The sequence below is a fragment of the Dendrobates tinctorius genome, unplaced genomic scaffold, assembly GCF_039654945.1.
Source record: "Dendrobates tinctorius isolate UK_male_01 unplaced genomic scaffold, ASM3965494v1 ptg000008l, whole genome shotgun sequence".
Classification (NCBI taxonomy): domain Eukaryota; kingdom Metazoa; phylum Chordata; class Amphibia; order Anura; family Dendrobatidae; genus Dendrobates; species Dendrobates tinctorius.
In genome coordinates this window covers 7,915,001-7,932,737 of record NW_027361676.1, presented here as the reverse complement: position 1 = coordinate 7,932,737, position 17,737 = coordinate 7,915,001, and the positions used below count along the sequence as shown (strand labels likewise).

At 44.1% G+C, this 17,737-nt stretch overlaps 2 protein-coding genes across 3 annotated transcripts in view; one reads left to right on the top strand and one right to left on the bottom strand.

The window, feature by feature from the left end:
- LRBA (LPS responsive beige-like anchor protein) overlaps positions 1–17,737 on the top strand; it is a 920,035-nt gene that overhangs the window by 534,412 nt on the left and 367,886 nt on the right. For both annotated transcript variants that reach the window (XM_073576254.1, XM_073576253.1), the window contains exons 38-39: positions 7,593–7,739; positions 14,379–14,515. In XM_073576254.1, coding sequence (XP_073432355.1) covers positions 7,593–7,739; positions 14,379–14,515 — 284 coding nt within the window. The remainder of the gene's footprint in view (positions 1–7,592; positions 7,740–14,378; positions 14,516–17,737) is intronic.
- MAB21L2 (mab-21 like 2) overlaps positions 15,679–17,737 on the bottom strand; it is a 2,240-nt gene continuing 181 nt past the window's right edge. The window contains exon 1 of the mRNA XM_073576255.1: positions 15,679–17,737. This exon is cut by the window's right edge and continues 181 nt beyond it. Within this exon, the coding sequence (XP_073432356.1) occupies positions 16,332–17,411 (1,080 nt within the window). The 5' untranslated portion in view covers positions 17,412–17,737 and the 3' untranslated portion in view covers positions 15,679–16,331.

The window sequence follows — 17,737 nt, the reverse complement described above, 5'->3', positions numbered from 1 at the left end:
GAATTCATTGAGAGGTGTACTTCATAAAATGGGGTCACTTATGGGGGGTTCTGGCACCCCTGGGACTCTGCCAATGTGACATGGCACCCTCAAAGCAGGGCAGCAAAATCTGCACTGTAATATGGCGCTCCTTCCCTTGAGAACTTAGCACTGTGCCTCAAAAGTAGTTTTCAAACATATATGGGGTATCCGTGTACTTATGAGAAATTGCATAACAATTTTTTTAGTCTATTTTCACCTTTTACCATTGTGAAAATGCAAGATTTTGGGCTAAAAATTTTTTTTGAGAAGTGCTTTTTTTTTCCGGCTCATACGCTTCTGTATAACATATGGGGTTTCAAGGTGCTCACCATCCATCTAGATAAGTTCCCTGAGGGGTCTAGCTTCCAAAATGGAGTAACTTGTGGGGGGGTTTCCACTGTTTAGGCACATCAGGGGCTTTCTAAAAGCAACATTCCAGCAAATTTTGCATTCAAAAAGTCAAATGGTGATCCTTTCCCTCCGAGCTCTGCCATGCTCCCAAACAGTGGTTTTCCCCCACATGTGGGGTATCTCAATGCTCAGGAGAAACAATTGGTGTGGTCCATTTTCTCCTGATACCCTTGTGAAAGTTAAAAAAAAAAAAAAAAAATATTGGATCTAAAGGAAATTTTTTTGTGAAAAAAAATTAAATATTTTTTTTTCTTCCACATATTATTTATTCCTTCAAAGCACCTGAAGGGTGCATTAAACTTCTTGAATGTGATTTTCAACACCTTGAGGGGTCTAGTTTTTAGAATTGTTACTTTTGGGTATTTTCTGCAGGACTGTGGCGTCTGTAAGCCAAACCTGCAACTCCGACTCCTCAATTTCCCTTACACCGACTCCACGACTCCCACACATATTGCTTATATTTAAGTGAAAAATTTATTGTAGTACAATGTGAACATCAGACACTTAATCATTTTTATGATACAATAATCAAGATATTTAGATAGAACATAATATATATTTATTGGAATACAACTTTAGAACACAAAAAACTGTAATAAATTGTAAATATCTAATACACTATGTAATATCAATTACATATATAGCACTGTGTAACAAACTATGTAAGTGGCAAAAAACCGTTTTCAACAAAAACATACTAAATAACATTTGTGCAGTCTATGAATTTGTCCTAAGAAATAGAATTGCCTCCATCAGATCCTCCTTCATAGATGACCTCAAATCTGACCTAATAATTTTAAGGCCAGAGAACAACCTTTCTACACTAACTGTATTTACATTACACCTATGGTAATGGACTTTTTGCGACTTAAGGCCCTGTCACACTAAGAGATATCGCTAGCAATATCGCTAGAACGTCACTGGTTTTGTGACGTTATAGCGATATTGCTAACGATATTCGCTATGTGTGATACTTACCTCCTACCGGCTCCCCAGCTGGTTATCGCTGATCGCGCGAGAATGGCCTGGGCCGTTTCTCGTCGTCCGCTTCCTGTGGCGCCGACGAGCGACGCGTGGACGCGGGCGGGAGGACGTCAGGGTCGCCGCGTCTGACAGGTAAGTAGCGACCTCCTACCACTGCTATGTCGCTGGTGAGATCTTCCTGTGTGGCAGCTCACTAGCGACCACTTAGCAATGCACCAGCGTTCCATATCGTTGTCGGGATCGCTGGTGCATCGCTAAGTGTGACAGTACCTTTACTAGTCACAACCATGTTGGATTCTTCTGGGACTTATTTATCACCGTTGCAATATTATATGGGTCACAATGCAACCCCTTTCACTTGTATTGATTCTCCATACTACATTATTACATTTACTACCCAGTCCAGATATACTTAGGAGAAATATATAACATCACAAAACTTACCTTACCAAAATGTAGCAACACAGCAACGTCCAAAGAAACCTCCAACATGGCCGTATCTGCAGTTTATCTAGGTCAGTTCATGCTTTGAACTTTTCAGTTGCCTTTGGCGGTGCATGGGCTTATCCGTGTGTGCACACAGGAGATACAGACCAATGCTGAGAGTAAGGGCCCCGTCACACATAGCGACTCACCAGCGATCCCGACAACGATATGAACTTGTCAGGATCGCTGATGTGTCGCTACATGATCGCTGGTGAGCTGCCAAACAGGCAGATCTCGGCAGCGATCAGGACAGTGACACGCGAGTAACAAGCGACGCACATCACTTAGTTACCCACAGTGTACGTTAAGATACCAGCGCACTGGTGCAGGGAGCTGGTAACCAAGGTAAACATCGGGTTTCTAAGCGCCGCGCGGCGCTTAGAAACCCAATGTTTACCTTGGCTACCAGCTCGCTGATCGCTGGTCTCCTGCCTGCCACAAGCAGCGATGCGTGCTGGCCAGTGGGAGACCAACGATCAAAAAAATGTCAAGGCCATTCGAGCACGATCAGCGATACCCGGCAGGGGGGCCGGTTGCTGATAAGTGTCACACACAGCGATCTCTTTGGTGAGATCGCTATTGCGTCACAAAACTTGTGACTCAGCAGCCATCTCGCTAGAGAGATCGCTGTGTGTGACGGGGGCTTAAGAAGAGAAAAGGATGGCATAGCTTGATCCTTTTAGTCTGCTTGACTTAAAGCACTATGTACACGTTTACGTTTGGTTTATGTATGAAGAACTTTTCCTGCATACTTGCGAATTGTAAATAAAAGTGTGTTGTGAACAAAACTTTGAAAACCCTTATATAATCTTTATTTGTAACTTTGTAGGAAAGAATGGGACATAACAGCAAAACTGGACGTGAAAACCATAGTCAACAATTTTGTTCATTAGTGTACGAAGAATGTGCGATAATTGCACCTAATGTGTGTACATTTACCATGAGAAAAGTCTTTTTTTTTTTTTTTAGTGGGAATTAAAAGGTATCTGTCACCTATTTTTTGCCCTATCGGCTGCCGACACCGCCATCAGGGGCTTAGCTACATCATTCTGTAATGCTGTAAATAAGCCCCCGATGTAACCTGAAAGATAAGAAAAACGAGTTAGATTATACTCACCGGGGGTCCGGTCCAGTCCGATTGGTGTCGTGTTTCGGTTCGACGCCTAATTACTTCTGTCACGGCTCCTGCGCAGGCGTACTTTATCTGCCCTGTTGAGGGCAGAGTAAAGTACTGCAGTGTGCATGCGCCAGACCTCTCTGACTTTTCCCGGCGCCTGTGCACTGCAGTACTTTTCTCTGCCCTCAACAGGGCAGATATAGTACACCTGCTCAGGAGCCGCGGCAGAAGTAAGAAGGTGGATGTCATCTCTAGAAGATGGGAAGCACCCATCTGACCGGACGCCTGGGTGAGTATAATCTATCTTGTTTTTCTTATCTTTCAGGATACATCGGGGGCTTATCTACAGCATTACAGAATGCGGTGGTGGCTGCAGATTATAGGCCAAAAATGGGGTGACAGATTCCCTTTAATCGTATGTTGAAGTTAGAAACCTATTGAATGCGGTTGTCCTCCTCATGAACAATAGGAATAAAGGATAACTGCATCCATTGTGGTTCAATGTTTGTGATTACGAGTCACCATGATTGTTTCACTTCTAGTGTAGATCCTTTGTCCATGGTACTGGCTGAAATGCTGTAATTGAGTCCCCATACTAGGCCATGCTGATACTGACTGCTGCGCGATAACAGTGAGCACATTGTTGGAATTCTCTATTGCCGGAGTAAGTCAGCAGCCATATAACTTTACGTATGCGAATTGTGCCAACAACGTTCTCATCTGCCGACTCGCGCTGTGCACATTGCACATTGTCACAATGTGTCAGTCTGCAGTCACACGGTGACTACAAAAATTTCTCTTCAGCCTGAAAACCACATTAAATTTTGGGACTGCGTTTCACATCCCATCTGCACTACTTACAGGCAGTTAGAAATGGAATGGGGTATTGTACACAACAAGTTATTAAAGAATGTATCCCATTTAAAATGTTCGTTTTAAGATCAAAACGGTAAAGAAAAAGTAAGGTAATTCGCTCTGGAAGGTAATGTAGATAAAAGAATCTTACTTCTACCCAATCATGAACAGCAAAGTTTGAAACATTTTTGTGTATACTTACTGATCATTTTGGGGAAATGGTGATTATTATATGGTGTCTTGCATTTATGTGATTAAAAGTTGGGGGGTGAAATCAGTTTTATTCTTATTACTTAAACATTTTCTGTAGTGTGTCAGCAACAGGTTGCAAATGTGCATCATTCTCCAAAAGATTTTCCGGGCTTGAGGTACTTTTATGAAATCACTATGTGACTGCAGATTGGCAAATCCTGACAGTGTGCAGTACGTATTGCCTGTATTTGCTTTTCTTAATAGAACATTGAGAGTAGTAGGTGAGAATCTAGTCAATACTTGACCACCTGCACAATCCAATCTGACAGTTGAGGCAGTGCCCTGTCCGCATGCGCAGTGCTCTGACAGTGTGCACACTGATATTTAAAGAGTGACTGCACAAATTTACATCAAACCGCAAAAACCCCTTTAATATACTAAGGAATAAAATGGTTACATTTGATGACATGATAACTTTTAACATCTTGTTTGCTTCTAACTTCATATTGCTGATAAGTGATCTACCTTTGATTTCATATCCAGTAATGGAAGAAATCTTTAACCTCAACCCCAAACATCTAATCTTCTTGCTAAGCTCTTTCCCTTGCAGTTGGCTTACCAATACTGACCAAATAATGACCTACATTATTTTCCATAAATATATAATTATACCATAGAAACAAAATTTAAAGAATGAATTTTCTCTTTGGAAACATTTTGGACCAAATTTCCTTAAATTCATAAAAAATGTCATTCCATGGTGAAGTGTGTCCCTTGTGGTGTGAACATGCTGGATGCCTGGAAGCCATAGAAAGGAAGTGGATTGTTACACAGGGAACATTAATTCCAGTCTGCTCTCCTCTATTGGAGTACAGAAATATCAGCATAAAGGGAAAGCGGATCACCGATGATGCAGAGTGGGGCCTTGTAGGATTTCGGCAGATTGCAATATGAGAAAGTCACTGATCAAACCTTTTTTGAGGAAATGCTGACATCTTCCTGAGATGATTAAACTTATAAAGTCTAGACTTGGTTTATAAACTACAGATATTTTATGGCCACTTCTAAACACAAACATTATCCTTTAATTTGTGCTCGGGGTAGCTGTGCTCTAATTACTGGAGGAAAGAACAGAAACTCCTGTGGCAGAATGCTATTAGGCCACTGAGATTTGTGAACGGCCCCAGCCCATGTGGTGTGTATTAAAGCAATGTTGGTAATATCACTGCTGCTAACTTAAAATCCTCATGGGGGAGTTAATTACAGGAAAACCATTCCAAATATCAATAAGCTGCATATTTTCCATGACAAGGGGTTTCTCGGCTCAGGTTTAACAATTGCAAAATGTTGCACATATGCTACCTTGACAAACTGGAATGGTGTTTCATTTCGAGCTGTATTAGGGGCGCTCCTCTTCACATGGCAGCCTCGTAGCTTTGGGGAGTTTTATTTATGTCAAGACAAGTGTTCTCACGAGGGGGGTGGCCATTTTTCCTAGCACCTCTTGATTGAAAGTATGCCATACAAGCCTCGGGGTTGTTCGAGACTTTTCCTTTGTATTGTACTGTTTGCTGTGGAATAGCAGATAAGTGTGCTGGAGACATCTGTAGCTTTCCTTGTACAGGCCTCTGCGAAGTAAAAGGTCAGCAAATGGTGGTGCAAATTCTAAATATCAATACAACGAGTGACAATGGTGTTATTGACTTGTCATTACCTGGTCTGCAAAAAGCAGCGAATGTACATGGATCTCCTGCATCATGTCAACTTTTTTTCTGTGGTGTTTGTTCATTTTTTTTATGTAGTTTTGGTGGTTTTGTCACAGCAGTATATAAAGATTTTTTTTTTTTTTATTACAGAAATTATGTAATTCCGCACTTAAAAATGCAATATCTAATTTGTTTTTCTGTCGGACTCCATATAGAAGCTTTAAGGGAAAAGAAATTCATTAAAAAATCAAAGTTTCAACAGTGTCATCACAGTAACATCAATTTACATGAAATGACATCCACTTTGCAGATTTTATACACAAAGAAATATAGCAACATAGCCTCATGGTCCCATAATTCTGAAAAGCTTGTTTCCTTGCTTCCATATAACACACCCTTACCTTTATTGGGCATTTTCAGGCAATAGCTGGTTGTTAGTGTTTTGTGAGAAGAAAACTCAGCAGTGTGAGGACTACTGCCACAGAGAATAGTTACCATGTCAGCTGTTTGCATTTTTCCCCAATAGAAAACTCATATCCTCAATAGCCTTTTACATGCACCTTTTTAAGTAGTAGATTTTGATGTATTTCTAAATAGTTTTGACTTGTAGACGGATGTCCACATGTATCAAAAATACATTGCAGATTTGCCATACGGATTACAGGCTGAAAATCTACAGCATAGTACAGAAGTGAAAAGACAAATTTTACATGGCAATTGAATTGCAAGGTATATTCATAATCCATTCTAAGTCTGTTTCTATAGATTTTCACTGTGATTTCTCCCTTTGCCATGCATAGTCTGAAATCCGCAACAAAGTTCTCATGTAAAATATGGGTTTAGGGCTCATACTCACTTGCGAAAGACTCGCACAATTTTCGTGCGAGTCTCACATGAAAACCTGGCACTGCCACCGGCACTCAGACCAGAGCGTGGGGCTACATACAAATACATGCAGCCGCACACTCCAGTCCGAGTGCCGGGTTTTCATGCGAGTGAGTATGAGCCCTTATAGTGGAATTGGCAGAGACATCAACAGTTTTGCTTTTCAGTCCAAGTTACAATGTGGTTCAGATGTACCATTATGTTTTAGAGGAAAAATTCTAATTAATGATGTCAATCTAGCGCAAATAGTATCTGGGTTTCCCACGTTTCTTTCATAGTCTTAAGGTTTTATTGGATGCATGGCCATTGCAATGATATCATTATGAATAAAACCTCCGCATTACATCCAGCAATTGGCTGTGGCCATCATATTTATTTATTTTACTCACTTATATGGCACCATTAATCCCATGTTAGTATTCCTTGACCGCTGTACTTGTGCACTGCCAGTTGCTGGTATCCCCAGCACCTCTCCTAATTTGTAGGCCCAGTGTGTCATCATAGATGTATTGCGCCACAACGATGTTGTTGCCGTGGGCCTACAAATCAGATGAGGCGCAGAGGATTCCAGCAGGTAGTAGGAGGTTCGCATGGCTCCAGTCCGGCTTTCACAGAATAGTCATGTGGCTGATGCAGCAGGATTCTGAAAATGTATTCACTAATGTCTATATTTTATGTAATTGTATTTATTTTGTTATTGTACTACACAAGGCGTAATGTATAAATGACATTTATTGTACTAATGACAGATTCCAAAGTACCAAATTCCCACGACACATGCAGGGGAGGGTAGCTGTATATTTTGTATCTACAGCAAGGGCCTACTTATAAAGTTCAGCAATTTGCGGTGACTTTGTTGCAGGTTGTGTTAGCGCACGATGTTCTTTGTTCATGATCATTGCCACTTACAGATGTTTTCCTTATTTTCCTTGTAGATCCAGAAGAAAACGCTCTTGTGAAAGGCAAACAATCAATCAAGAACCAGGTTGTGGGAGGGCAGTTGTCGGAGAGTGATAGCCTTCTGGAAGGGGATGATGACACCTTGTCATCATTAGACGAGAAGGACTTGGAAAATCCGACAGGTAAATTGAAAGCTACCTCCTCCACCAATATGATATTACTTCATGTACTGCCTGTACATGTCAATACTTGTTTGCTATGTTTCCGCCAACAATTAAAACTAAGTTCTATGCCAGGTTCACATGTAGCTTTTTTACACTTTATTTCTGAATGAAAAATGCAGACAGCGGCCAGAGAACTGAAGTGGAAATTGAATTTTTACTGTATTTTTTTTGGTTTCTAACCAGCTTGCTTTCAATGGGGGGGGGGAGGAATAACTGCAGTACAAACCCTAAAAATATTGACATGCTGTTCTGTTTTTTAACCACATAGCATAGTACTGTATACTAGATTGCAGGGATAATTGCACGTGAATAGGTCTCGGGAGCTGAACTCCCTGAATCTGTAGCAGATACTGGATATATTAAATAGCCGGTATGTGTGTCTAACAGCCGCGGTCAGAATGGAGTACCCCATGACACCATCGCATGTCAGGTTACCAGGACATCTGGGACCTGTTGAATTCCATCGCCGCTGCCATCTTGGTGCTCCTCTGAGGCTTCGGTATAAACTGATCTTCATAAGAGAAAATACGACTTTCATTATATACCAGAGTACTATTGTATTGCAGTATTAAGTATTAGCGATCAACTCCCATAAAGGGACTAAAAAATAAAATAAAATAAAAACGCTCTTAAAATATGTATAAAAAAATAAAAGTCCAAGTCTGCCTTATTTTTATTTTTTCCATTAAACAAATAAATAAAACATTTGGTATTGCCGCATCCTTAAGTCTGATCAAAATATAGAATTAAATAACCTGATTAGTAAGCGATGTAAAGAGAATAAAAATCTAAATGCCAGGATTGCAGTCCTCCCTTAAAAAAAATGCAATAAAAACTACTCAAAACGACAACCTCAAATTATATCAATTAAACCATTAGCTCTTTGTGACAAAAAAAAAAAGCCTTAACATTTTTTTTTCATTGATTTGTGTGAAGGGTCTCAAAAAATAATAGAAGCCAAATTTCATTTTTTTATGTATTCTTATTTTTTTTTTTTGTCTTGGATGAAAAAAAAAAAATCTGTGGCCATGTAATTATACTGATTTGGAGAAATCGTGATTTGGAGTAATTTTTACCACTGAATGTACACTATAAAAACCAAACCTCCCAAAACATATTTCTATGTTTTATTTTTCACAGTTTCACCTCACTTGTAATTTTTCTTTTCCACTACATTATATGGTAAAATGAACGGTGTCATTCAAGACTACAATTCATCCAGCAAAAAGCCAGTCCTTGTATGACTGTCGACCAAGAAAAAAAAAAAAGATAGGACTCTTGAAGGGAAGGGGAGAAAAATAACAAAAATGAAAACTGATTGCACAGGCAAGAGGATAAAGCACCGGAAGTTTAAAAAAAAACCCCAAAAAAAAACAACCCAAATGCTATATGAATAAGACTTTAGAAACGTTATCCGTTTGCAGTCACTGTTAAAAATGCAGCGTGTTTATTAAAAATAAATGCACCAAAAACCTACATGTGAACAAGCTTCTTGCTATGCAGGATTCCCCACCCTTCACACACAACAGAATGTTTTAAGTGATGTGGATAATGTGGTTCTTCATGCGTCACATCTGTAGAAGGATCAGTCCCATTCACTGTTGCTCAGTAGGTCACATCCCAGGCCAATTAGCTGGTAGAGTATAGAAGACGCTACCAAATTATGTATCCAGAGAGCTGGACGGGGGTTGAACTCACAGTCAATATTTCTGAGCAGTCATTTTAATTAAGAGACACATATGAAATTTAGCATGATGTTCATTAAATGAAAAATATATAACTATCTCAGAATCTATGTACATAACTCTAAAATAATGGTCCACAATAAGGAAATCAGCATTGTAGTGTTAAATGTTCTTTAATTCGAATTGTACTCTTATTGTGGATTCCTAGATGGCTCATCTGCAGTCATGGCATTGGAATGTGTGTGCACAAACGCAGAGACATAAGGGTGTGTGCACACGCTGCGGTGTACAGTACCATTATTCCCTATGGGAATTAAAAACCGCTGTGCACATGCTGCGGAATTTTCCACGCTGATTTTACTGCGGTTTCAAATCCGCAGAAAGAATTCCATGTCAATTCTTTCTGCGGATTCTGCAGGCCAATCCACAGATAAACCGCAGGTCTTTTGACCTGTGGATTTTGCAAAATCCGTGCGGATGCATCCGCCCCAGATTCCGCAGCGTGTGCACACAGCCTAAAGGTTTCTTTACTTTCCTGAATTACTCAGTAATCCCAGTCACCATAATGGAGGAATCGGTGCCAGAGTAGAGGACACAAGGTGATTGTGATTTCTGGATGTGTGTACAGGCTTGTGGCCTTCAGTGTTCAATATTTACCACTACTGACGCTCTTCATTTAGAAATGGATCCAATTCTCGATACAAGTTATTAAATTCAGCATTGTTAGTTACCAGACATCACCTAAAGAGTAATTGCGCCCCTTCCAGAGAATGTGTGGTATAGAAGTGCAGAAAGGGAAATTAAAATCAGCCATGCTTGTCATTTCCATCAGCCACATTTTCATGGTATTTGTATTTTTTGTTGATTTTATATAAAATTTCGGGTACCTGGTACCCTGAGATACATTACCTGTAAATGCTTCAGAGCAAACAACTTTCTGCAGCAGCCCCATGTTGCACATGTGTCTCTATACGCCATTGAATGGAACACCCCTGAGAGTATGATGAGGCTTGCCGGACTGAGACTTAAAAAATTCATTGACAATGAATAAATAAAGCAGCCGAGGGACTGGTCCTGTATGTGTGAGTTTCCTCTATCACTCATGAGGACTACATATACAGTGTTTTCTCAGGACCAGTCCGCTCAGTGATGAAAAGGAGATGATGATGATAATAGTTATTATTATTATTAAAAATATATATTTTTTACAGATTTATGTTGGAAAATAGAAGTGACCATAAATATTCTATATTATTAATCGACAGTAAAATAGTTTGTGCACCCCATACTTCAGTTTTTACAGTATTTTGTGTACAATGTTATTTCATGATGGAAAATATCATTTTCTATTTTTTATTCTCTGCATTTGATGCAAAGTTTCGATTGAATTGAAACTTACGCCATGGGGTCATGTATCAAACATGTCTGTGGCATCACATCTGTATTACAATATTTCATTATGTGTGCCACATTTATCTAGGTGGAAAATATGCATTTTCTTTTCGGCAGAAAATTAGCAATTTTTTTTTACCCATTTAATGGCAAAAGTAGGAAATTTCCAACAGCTCCTTTATCCTTGTTTTTTATACGGTTATTGTTTATTCTTTATTTACTGGATTTATGGAAAGCCCTGCCATCAATAATGTATGATACAATACACATTTACAGTATTGCACCCAGATTTATAGCTTTTTCTATAATGATCATTGAGAAGTTATAGAATTGAAAAAGGTGTTTGAAAAATGAAATCTTGAATCTAATTTCTTTGTTGATATATGCACCGAAAGTGCAAAGGAATACAAAGATACAGTAATGGAGGTGACGGGGATTTAATTACATAATCCTGACAATGGCAATAGGATTAAGAGGTAATCCTCAATAATAAAGTGATGTGGCTTGGAAATGAAGTGTAAATTGTCAGCTCCCTCCCCTCTTTCAGCAGGCTGCCCTTGCCTCTTGCAGCTGCCCTCTCCCTCCTGTAATTGAATGTCGGGGAGTGATTGGAAAAATGTTATTTTGCCTCTGGATTACATGTTAATGCACCGAGTGCAAAAGAACACAGAGCTGCTTATTTCATTCATTTGTGAGGACGAGCACTGGGAAATCAAGGCAGCTCTGTAGCTATCTGCTGCCCATCTGCAAACACAATGTATCTGTACACTGGGAATAAAGGGCAGAGCCTGCTCTAATCTCAGCAGAGAATCTTCCTCATTGTCCGCATGGCACACATGAAGATTGATGGCAGATTAAAGACACTCACTCGTCTAACAATCGATGGAAATGACAATTCATCTGAAATTCTTTGGCAGTAATTCACCAAAATCATTACCTGGCCCTGCGCTCCTCATCCCTCAGCACTATATTAATCCAGAATTTCCGTGTCACTCATGTACTGCACAGCTCTTTGTATAAATGTTCTGTATGGAGGATCAATAGGCATATGGCAATCATACATGGCCATATACCTATGAGACTGTGCTCTGCAGAAAGAAAAGGTCTCGTTTAAGTGCATGTGTGCTGCATCATCATGTATGTAGGCCTGCCACATTATAGTGGTACATGGAACGCTATAGATCGTCAGTCCATGTTCAGAATGTCTAACTATAAATTAGGGCTGCTCTCCACTAATGATGGAATTATTCATCTGTGTGCAGCTGTATACTTCTAGATTGTGCTTCCAAGATTAACCTCATCGTATATGTATTTGCTAGTATACTATTAGTCTGTTTTGCAGAAAACTATAAGATTAAGGCTTTTTATTGTTACTCATTAAAAATCAATTGCATTTGGGCCTCCATGGTTTTAAAATATATTTGAGCTATATTCTGCCTATGACATGTTCATGTGTGCAGCATCTTGTATTCTGCTATTGTACTATGAAAAGAATGTTCTGGGTGGAAAACTAGTATGTGTGTATTGACTAGTATCATACATGTAGGTATTTCCAGCTACATAAAGCAGGCGATCATCTGTGCCCATGTCTGTGTGCTGCTATGTAGTACAGATATGATTATTGTAATGTGAATGCAGTGATGTGGAAGAAGTCCCCGGCTGCTCATCAGCAGATATGTATGGAGATAGTCTGTCTGAGCACAGAGGAGTCGGGATGAGCTCATACCCAGGCTGTGCTCATGTAATGTCCAAGTGCGGTGTCCAGGTGTCCTGCATAGTACACTGCGGTGTCCTGCATAGTACACTGCGGTGTCCTGCATAGTACCCTGCGGTGTCCTGCATAGTACCCTGCGGTGTCCTGCATAGCACACTGCGGTGTCCTGCATAGCACACTGCGGTGTCCTGCATAGCACACTGCGGTGTCCTGCATAGCACACTGCGGTGTCCTGCATAGCACACTGCGGTGTCCTGCATAGCACCCTGCGGTGTCCTGCATAGCACCCTGCGGTGTCCTGCATAGCACCCTGCGGTGTCCTGCATAGCACCCTGCGGTGTCCTGCATAGTACCCTGCGGTGTCCTGCATAGCACACTGCGGTGTCCAGGTGTCCTGCATAGCACACTGCGGTGTCCTGCATAGCACACTGCGGTGTCCTGCATAGCACACTGCGGTGTCCTGCATAGCACACTGCGGTGTCCTGCATAGCACACTGCGGTGTCCTGCATAGCACACTGCGGTGTCCTGCATAGCACACTGCGGTGTCCAGCATAGCACACTGCGGTGTCCAGCATAGCACACTGCGGTGTCCAGCATAGCACACTGCGGTGTCCAGCATAGCACACTGCGGTGTCCAGCATAGCACACTGCGGTGTCCAGCATAGCACACTGCGGTGTCCAGCATAGCACACTGCGGTGTCCAGCATAGCACACTGCGGTGTCTAGATGTCTTGCATAATATTCTTCAGTCTATTACCTAGGTACATAGGACACCTAGATATTGCAGTGTATTATATAGGAGAACACCTGAACTTTGCAATGTCCTGGTGTCCCGTATAATTCCCTGCTACATCCAAGGTCCATTTGCAATACACCACTACACTCTACACTGTCCTGTGTGATACTCTGTCCAGATTTCATATGTATTACTTGGCTGTCTCTGCTTGTCCTATATAATGCTCTGCCATGCCCAGTGTTCCTATATAATACACTGCATTATCCAGGTGTGCTATATAATACTGTGCATAGAATAACCAGATGTCATATGTAATACTCTGCAGTGTCCTGTGTAATGCTCTGCAGTGTCCTGTGTAATGCTCTGCAGTGTCCAGGTGTCCTGTGTAATGCTCTGCAGTGTCCAGTGTAATGCTCTGCAGTGTCCAGTGTAATACTCTGCAGTGTCCTGTGTAATGCTCTGCAGTGTCCAGGTGTCCAGTGTAATGCTCTGCAGTGTCCAGTGTAATGCTCTGCAGTGTCCAGTGTAATGCTCTGCAGTGTACAGGTGTCCTGTGTAACGCTCTGCAGTGTCCAGGTGTCCAGTGTAATGCTCTGCAGTGTCCAGTGTAATGCTCTGCAGTGTCCAGTGTAATGCTCTGCAGTGTCCAGGTGTAATGCTCTGCAGTGTCCAGGTGTCCTGTGTAATGCTCTGCAGTGTCCAGGTGTAATACTCTGCAGTGTCCTGTGTAATGCTCTGCAGTGTCCAGGTGTCCTGTGTAATGCTCTGCAGTGTCCAGTGTAATGCTCTGCAGTGTCCAGTGTAATGCTCTGCAGTGTACAGGTGTAATGCTCTGCAGTGTCCAGGTGTAATGCTCTGCAGTGTCCAGGTGTAATGCTCTGCAGTGTACAGTGTAATGCTCTGCAGTGTACAGTGTAATGCTCTGCAGTGTCCAGGTGTAATGCTCTGCAGTGTCCAGGTGTAATGCTCTGCAGTGTCCAGGTGTCCTGTGTAATAGTATGGATTGCTCACTGCTTCTGTATCAGCGACCATTTGTCCTCCAGGGTCTCACACTGTTATTTTTTGGCAGGTCCCGTGAGCCTGAGCACCCCAGCCCAATTAATAGCCCCTTCTGTGGTGGTAAAGGGGACTCTGTCCGTCACCTCCTTTGAACTCTATTTTGAGGTGGATGAGGATGATCCCAACTTTAAGAAGATCGATTCTAAGGTAAGAGAAGTGACCCTGCTGTGATGATGGATGGGCTGCAGCGCGCACACAATGGGCCGGGTCCTGCACTCACTGCACAGCCCTGTAGCGCCCGGCGGCCCCCGGTCTGTGCTCCCCGCACCGGCAGCGCCCGTCATGGGGTTACAGAACAAATCATGGATCTAGTAGATCTCCTGATCCGCCTAGCATTAATAGCACGGATGATCAGCTAGCACTGCACCCAGCAGCCGATAAGAGATTATACTGCCGGGAGATAAGATCGCGTGTTCACACTGTGCTGCTTGTTGTTACAACCAAACAGTGGCCGTCACCTCCCGACAGCCGAGCTGTCATTCCCAGGACTGTCAGCGTGACCCCTCCGGTCGGAGGCCGCTAACTATGGACGGGACGGGGCCTGATCACTACACACGGACTCAGCGGGGATTACAGCTGTAGGGCGCTATACGTGCGTGATACAGAGATAGGGAATGTAGGATGACAGGTGGGCACTAGAATGGGAGTATATTGAATTAAAAGTAAAATTACACATGTAGTACACTAGAATATGTATATTGCTACTTGTGTAATCTATGTAACTATATATGTGTATTAATGTGTGTGTATTAAAACAAGTTATAAATATGTAGTGCGCTAGAATATGTATATTAATACTTACATTAATACATGTGTAATATACATAAATATATATATGTGTGCATATATAATGGATTGTACAATTACAAATGTGCACTAGAATATGTATATTAATATCTGTGTGTAATAGATATACATATTTGTGTGTTAATGTCTGAGGTGTGTGCATAATATAGAATATGAAATATATAAATATGTAATTTACTAGAATGTGTATATATTTACATATAATGTCTATATACGAAGAATTAAATAGAATTATAAATAGATCACTAGCATGTGAATTACTGTGTGTATATTTGTATATATGAAGGATGAAATCTAGAATTATAAATGTATCGCGCTCTAGAATGTGTATGACTGTTACTGTATATATAGTGGAAGAATGGAATGTAGGGTTATAAGTGTGCAGTAACGGATGTATGGGAGATGTAGTGTCCACCTCCGCTCTAATTCCCCCCTTTCTTAGGCCGACTGTTGCGGGCAGGGCCCTCCGCTCGGGGCCGCAGACTGCAGCACAGACAGAGGACTGATCTTGACGCTTGTTTTATTAGTCGGTATTCAGACGTGTCGGCCGCGGGGCGCAGCCTGACCATACATAGAACTTACAGAAGAGACATTATAGAGTTTAAATAATTTTTTGTTCACTTAGTGACAAACATTCAGGCAAAATAAAAAAGATCATCATCATGGCTACATCTTATAGGAAATGTACCTTCCAAGTCCGATAGCTCGTGGTCATTCACATTGTCCCCCCTTCTCCTCCTGTGCAAGGCAATGCCCCCTGTGGAGGGGCCCGGGGTCCTCGGTACAGTGTCCCCTGTGGAGGGGCCCGGGGTCCTCGGTACAGTGTCCCCTGTGGAGGGGCCCGGGGTCCTCGGTACAGTGTCCCCTGTGGAGGGGCCCGGGGTCCTCGGTACAATGTCCCCTGTGGAGGGGCCCGGGGTCCTCGGTACAGTGCCCCCTGTGGAGGGGTCCTCTCTGTACAGTGCCCCCTGTGGAGGGGCCCGGGGTCCTCGGTACAGTGCCCCCTGTGGAGGGGTCCTCTCGGTACAGTGCCCCCTGTGGAGGGGTCCTCTCTGTACAGTGCCCCCTGCACCCAGTCCCAATAAATAGCGGCTGCCGCTGTCCCCAGTGTGCGCGGCCGGTCCCCGTGGTGAGGGTATTGCTCGGTGCCCGCGGCTCAGAGCTTGTCCAGGCTCTTGGGGTTGGTGAGGATCTCCCGCGCCAGCCGCCACGTCTGCTTGGCCGCGCTCTCCAGCGCAGAGTGGGGTTTGCCCTGGAACAGGTCGAGGTTGGGCAGGAAGTAGTGCGGGCAGCGGCGGCACTGCAGGCAGGAGATGAGCTGCAGCAGGATGCCGTTGAGCCGGTCGCCCAGGCAGGCCTCGTCCCAGTCCGTCTCCCGCGGGTGCTTCTCGCACTCGTAGAGCAGCAGGGTCTTCATGTGGTAGTTGTGGAGCGGCTGGCCGGGCAGCTCCAGGTGGCGGTCCCGCAGGGTCTTCAGCACGGACAGGCACTTGTTCCGGCAGCCGCCCAGCAGCAGGCGGTTCTCCGCCTCCGCAAACTGCAGCACCCAGGCGTCGCTCTCCGCGGAGCTCTGCTTGCCGGTCAGGGAGTAGCACTCCTTGGAGAGCAGGTTGAAGCCCTCCGCCTTCACCTCGGCCACCCGGTTGGGGCCCGGCCACGGGATGTGCGGCAGGGGCCACTGCGCCGCGCTGCGGGGCCAGATGCCCGTGCACTTGAAGGCCGGGGTGATCTGCACCACGTAGCGCTCCCGGATGCGGAGCCTCACCTCACTCGTGTCCGCGATCATCTTCACCACGTCGCGGTAGCTGCACTTGTCCACGGCCTGGGCCACCAGGGTCTGGAAGCGGGAGCGGATCTTCCGGGCGGACAGGTACCCGGAGGCCGTGATGAACTCCACCCAGAGGGACATGCTGCGCTTGCGGCCATCGCTCAGCTTCAGCACGGCGCAGCCCGGCAGCGAGCCGTCATCCACGAAGTTGAAGACCCCCATCTGGTTGAGGTAGAGGACCACCTCGAACTCCGTGGGGGACACCACCTCCAGGCCCTCGTAGCGGGCGTCGATCTCGGTGAGGGAGCTGATGAAGCGCGGCTCCTGCACCTCCACCTCCTTCAGCACGTCGGACACCACCTTGCACACCTCGCGGATGGTCTTGGCGATGGCCGCCTTCCGGGCCTGGCAGCGCTCCGTGTAGTACTTGTTGAGCTGGTACACCAGCTTGGCCTGCGCGGCGATCATGTTGGGGCACAGGTCCGGGCTGTACACCGGGGGGTCGCAGTACGCTGAGGGATCCAATGCTTTACCACGCGGTGCCAGCGGGGGTCCTCTGGCTCAGCACCGGGCGCTCGGTGGCATCCTCAGCCTGGCACATGCGGGGCGGCACCGGCTCCAGCTGTGGCGGAGTGTCAGCGCCTCTGCACGAGTTACTTAGTTTTATGAATGGTCCCAGGGCCCTGGCGGGGGCGGGGGCGGGGCCGGCTCCCTACAATAGAGCGCCGAGCTGTCAGCGCCTCGGCCAATCAGCGGGCAGTACACGGCGGAGCCCCCGCAGCCTCCTCACCTGC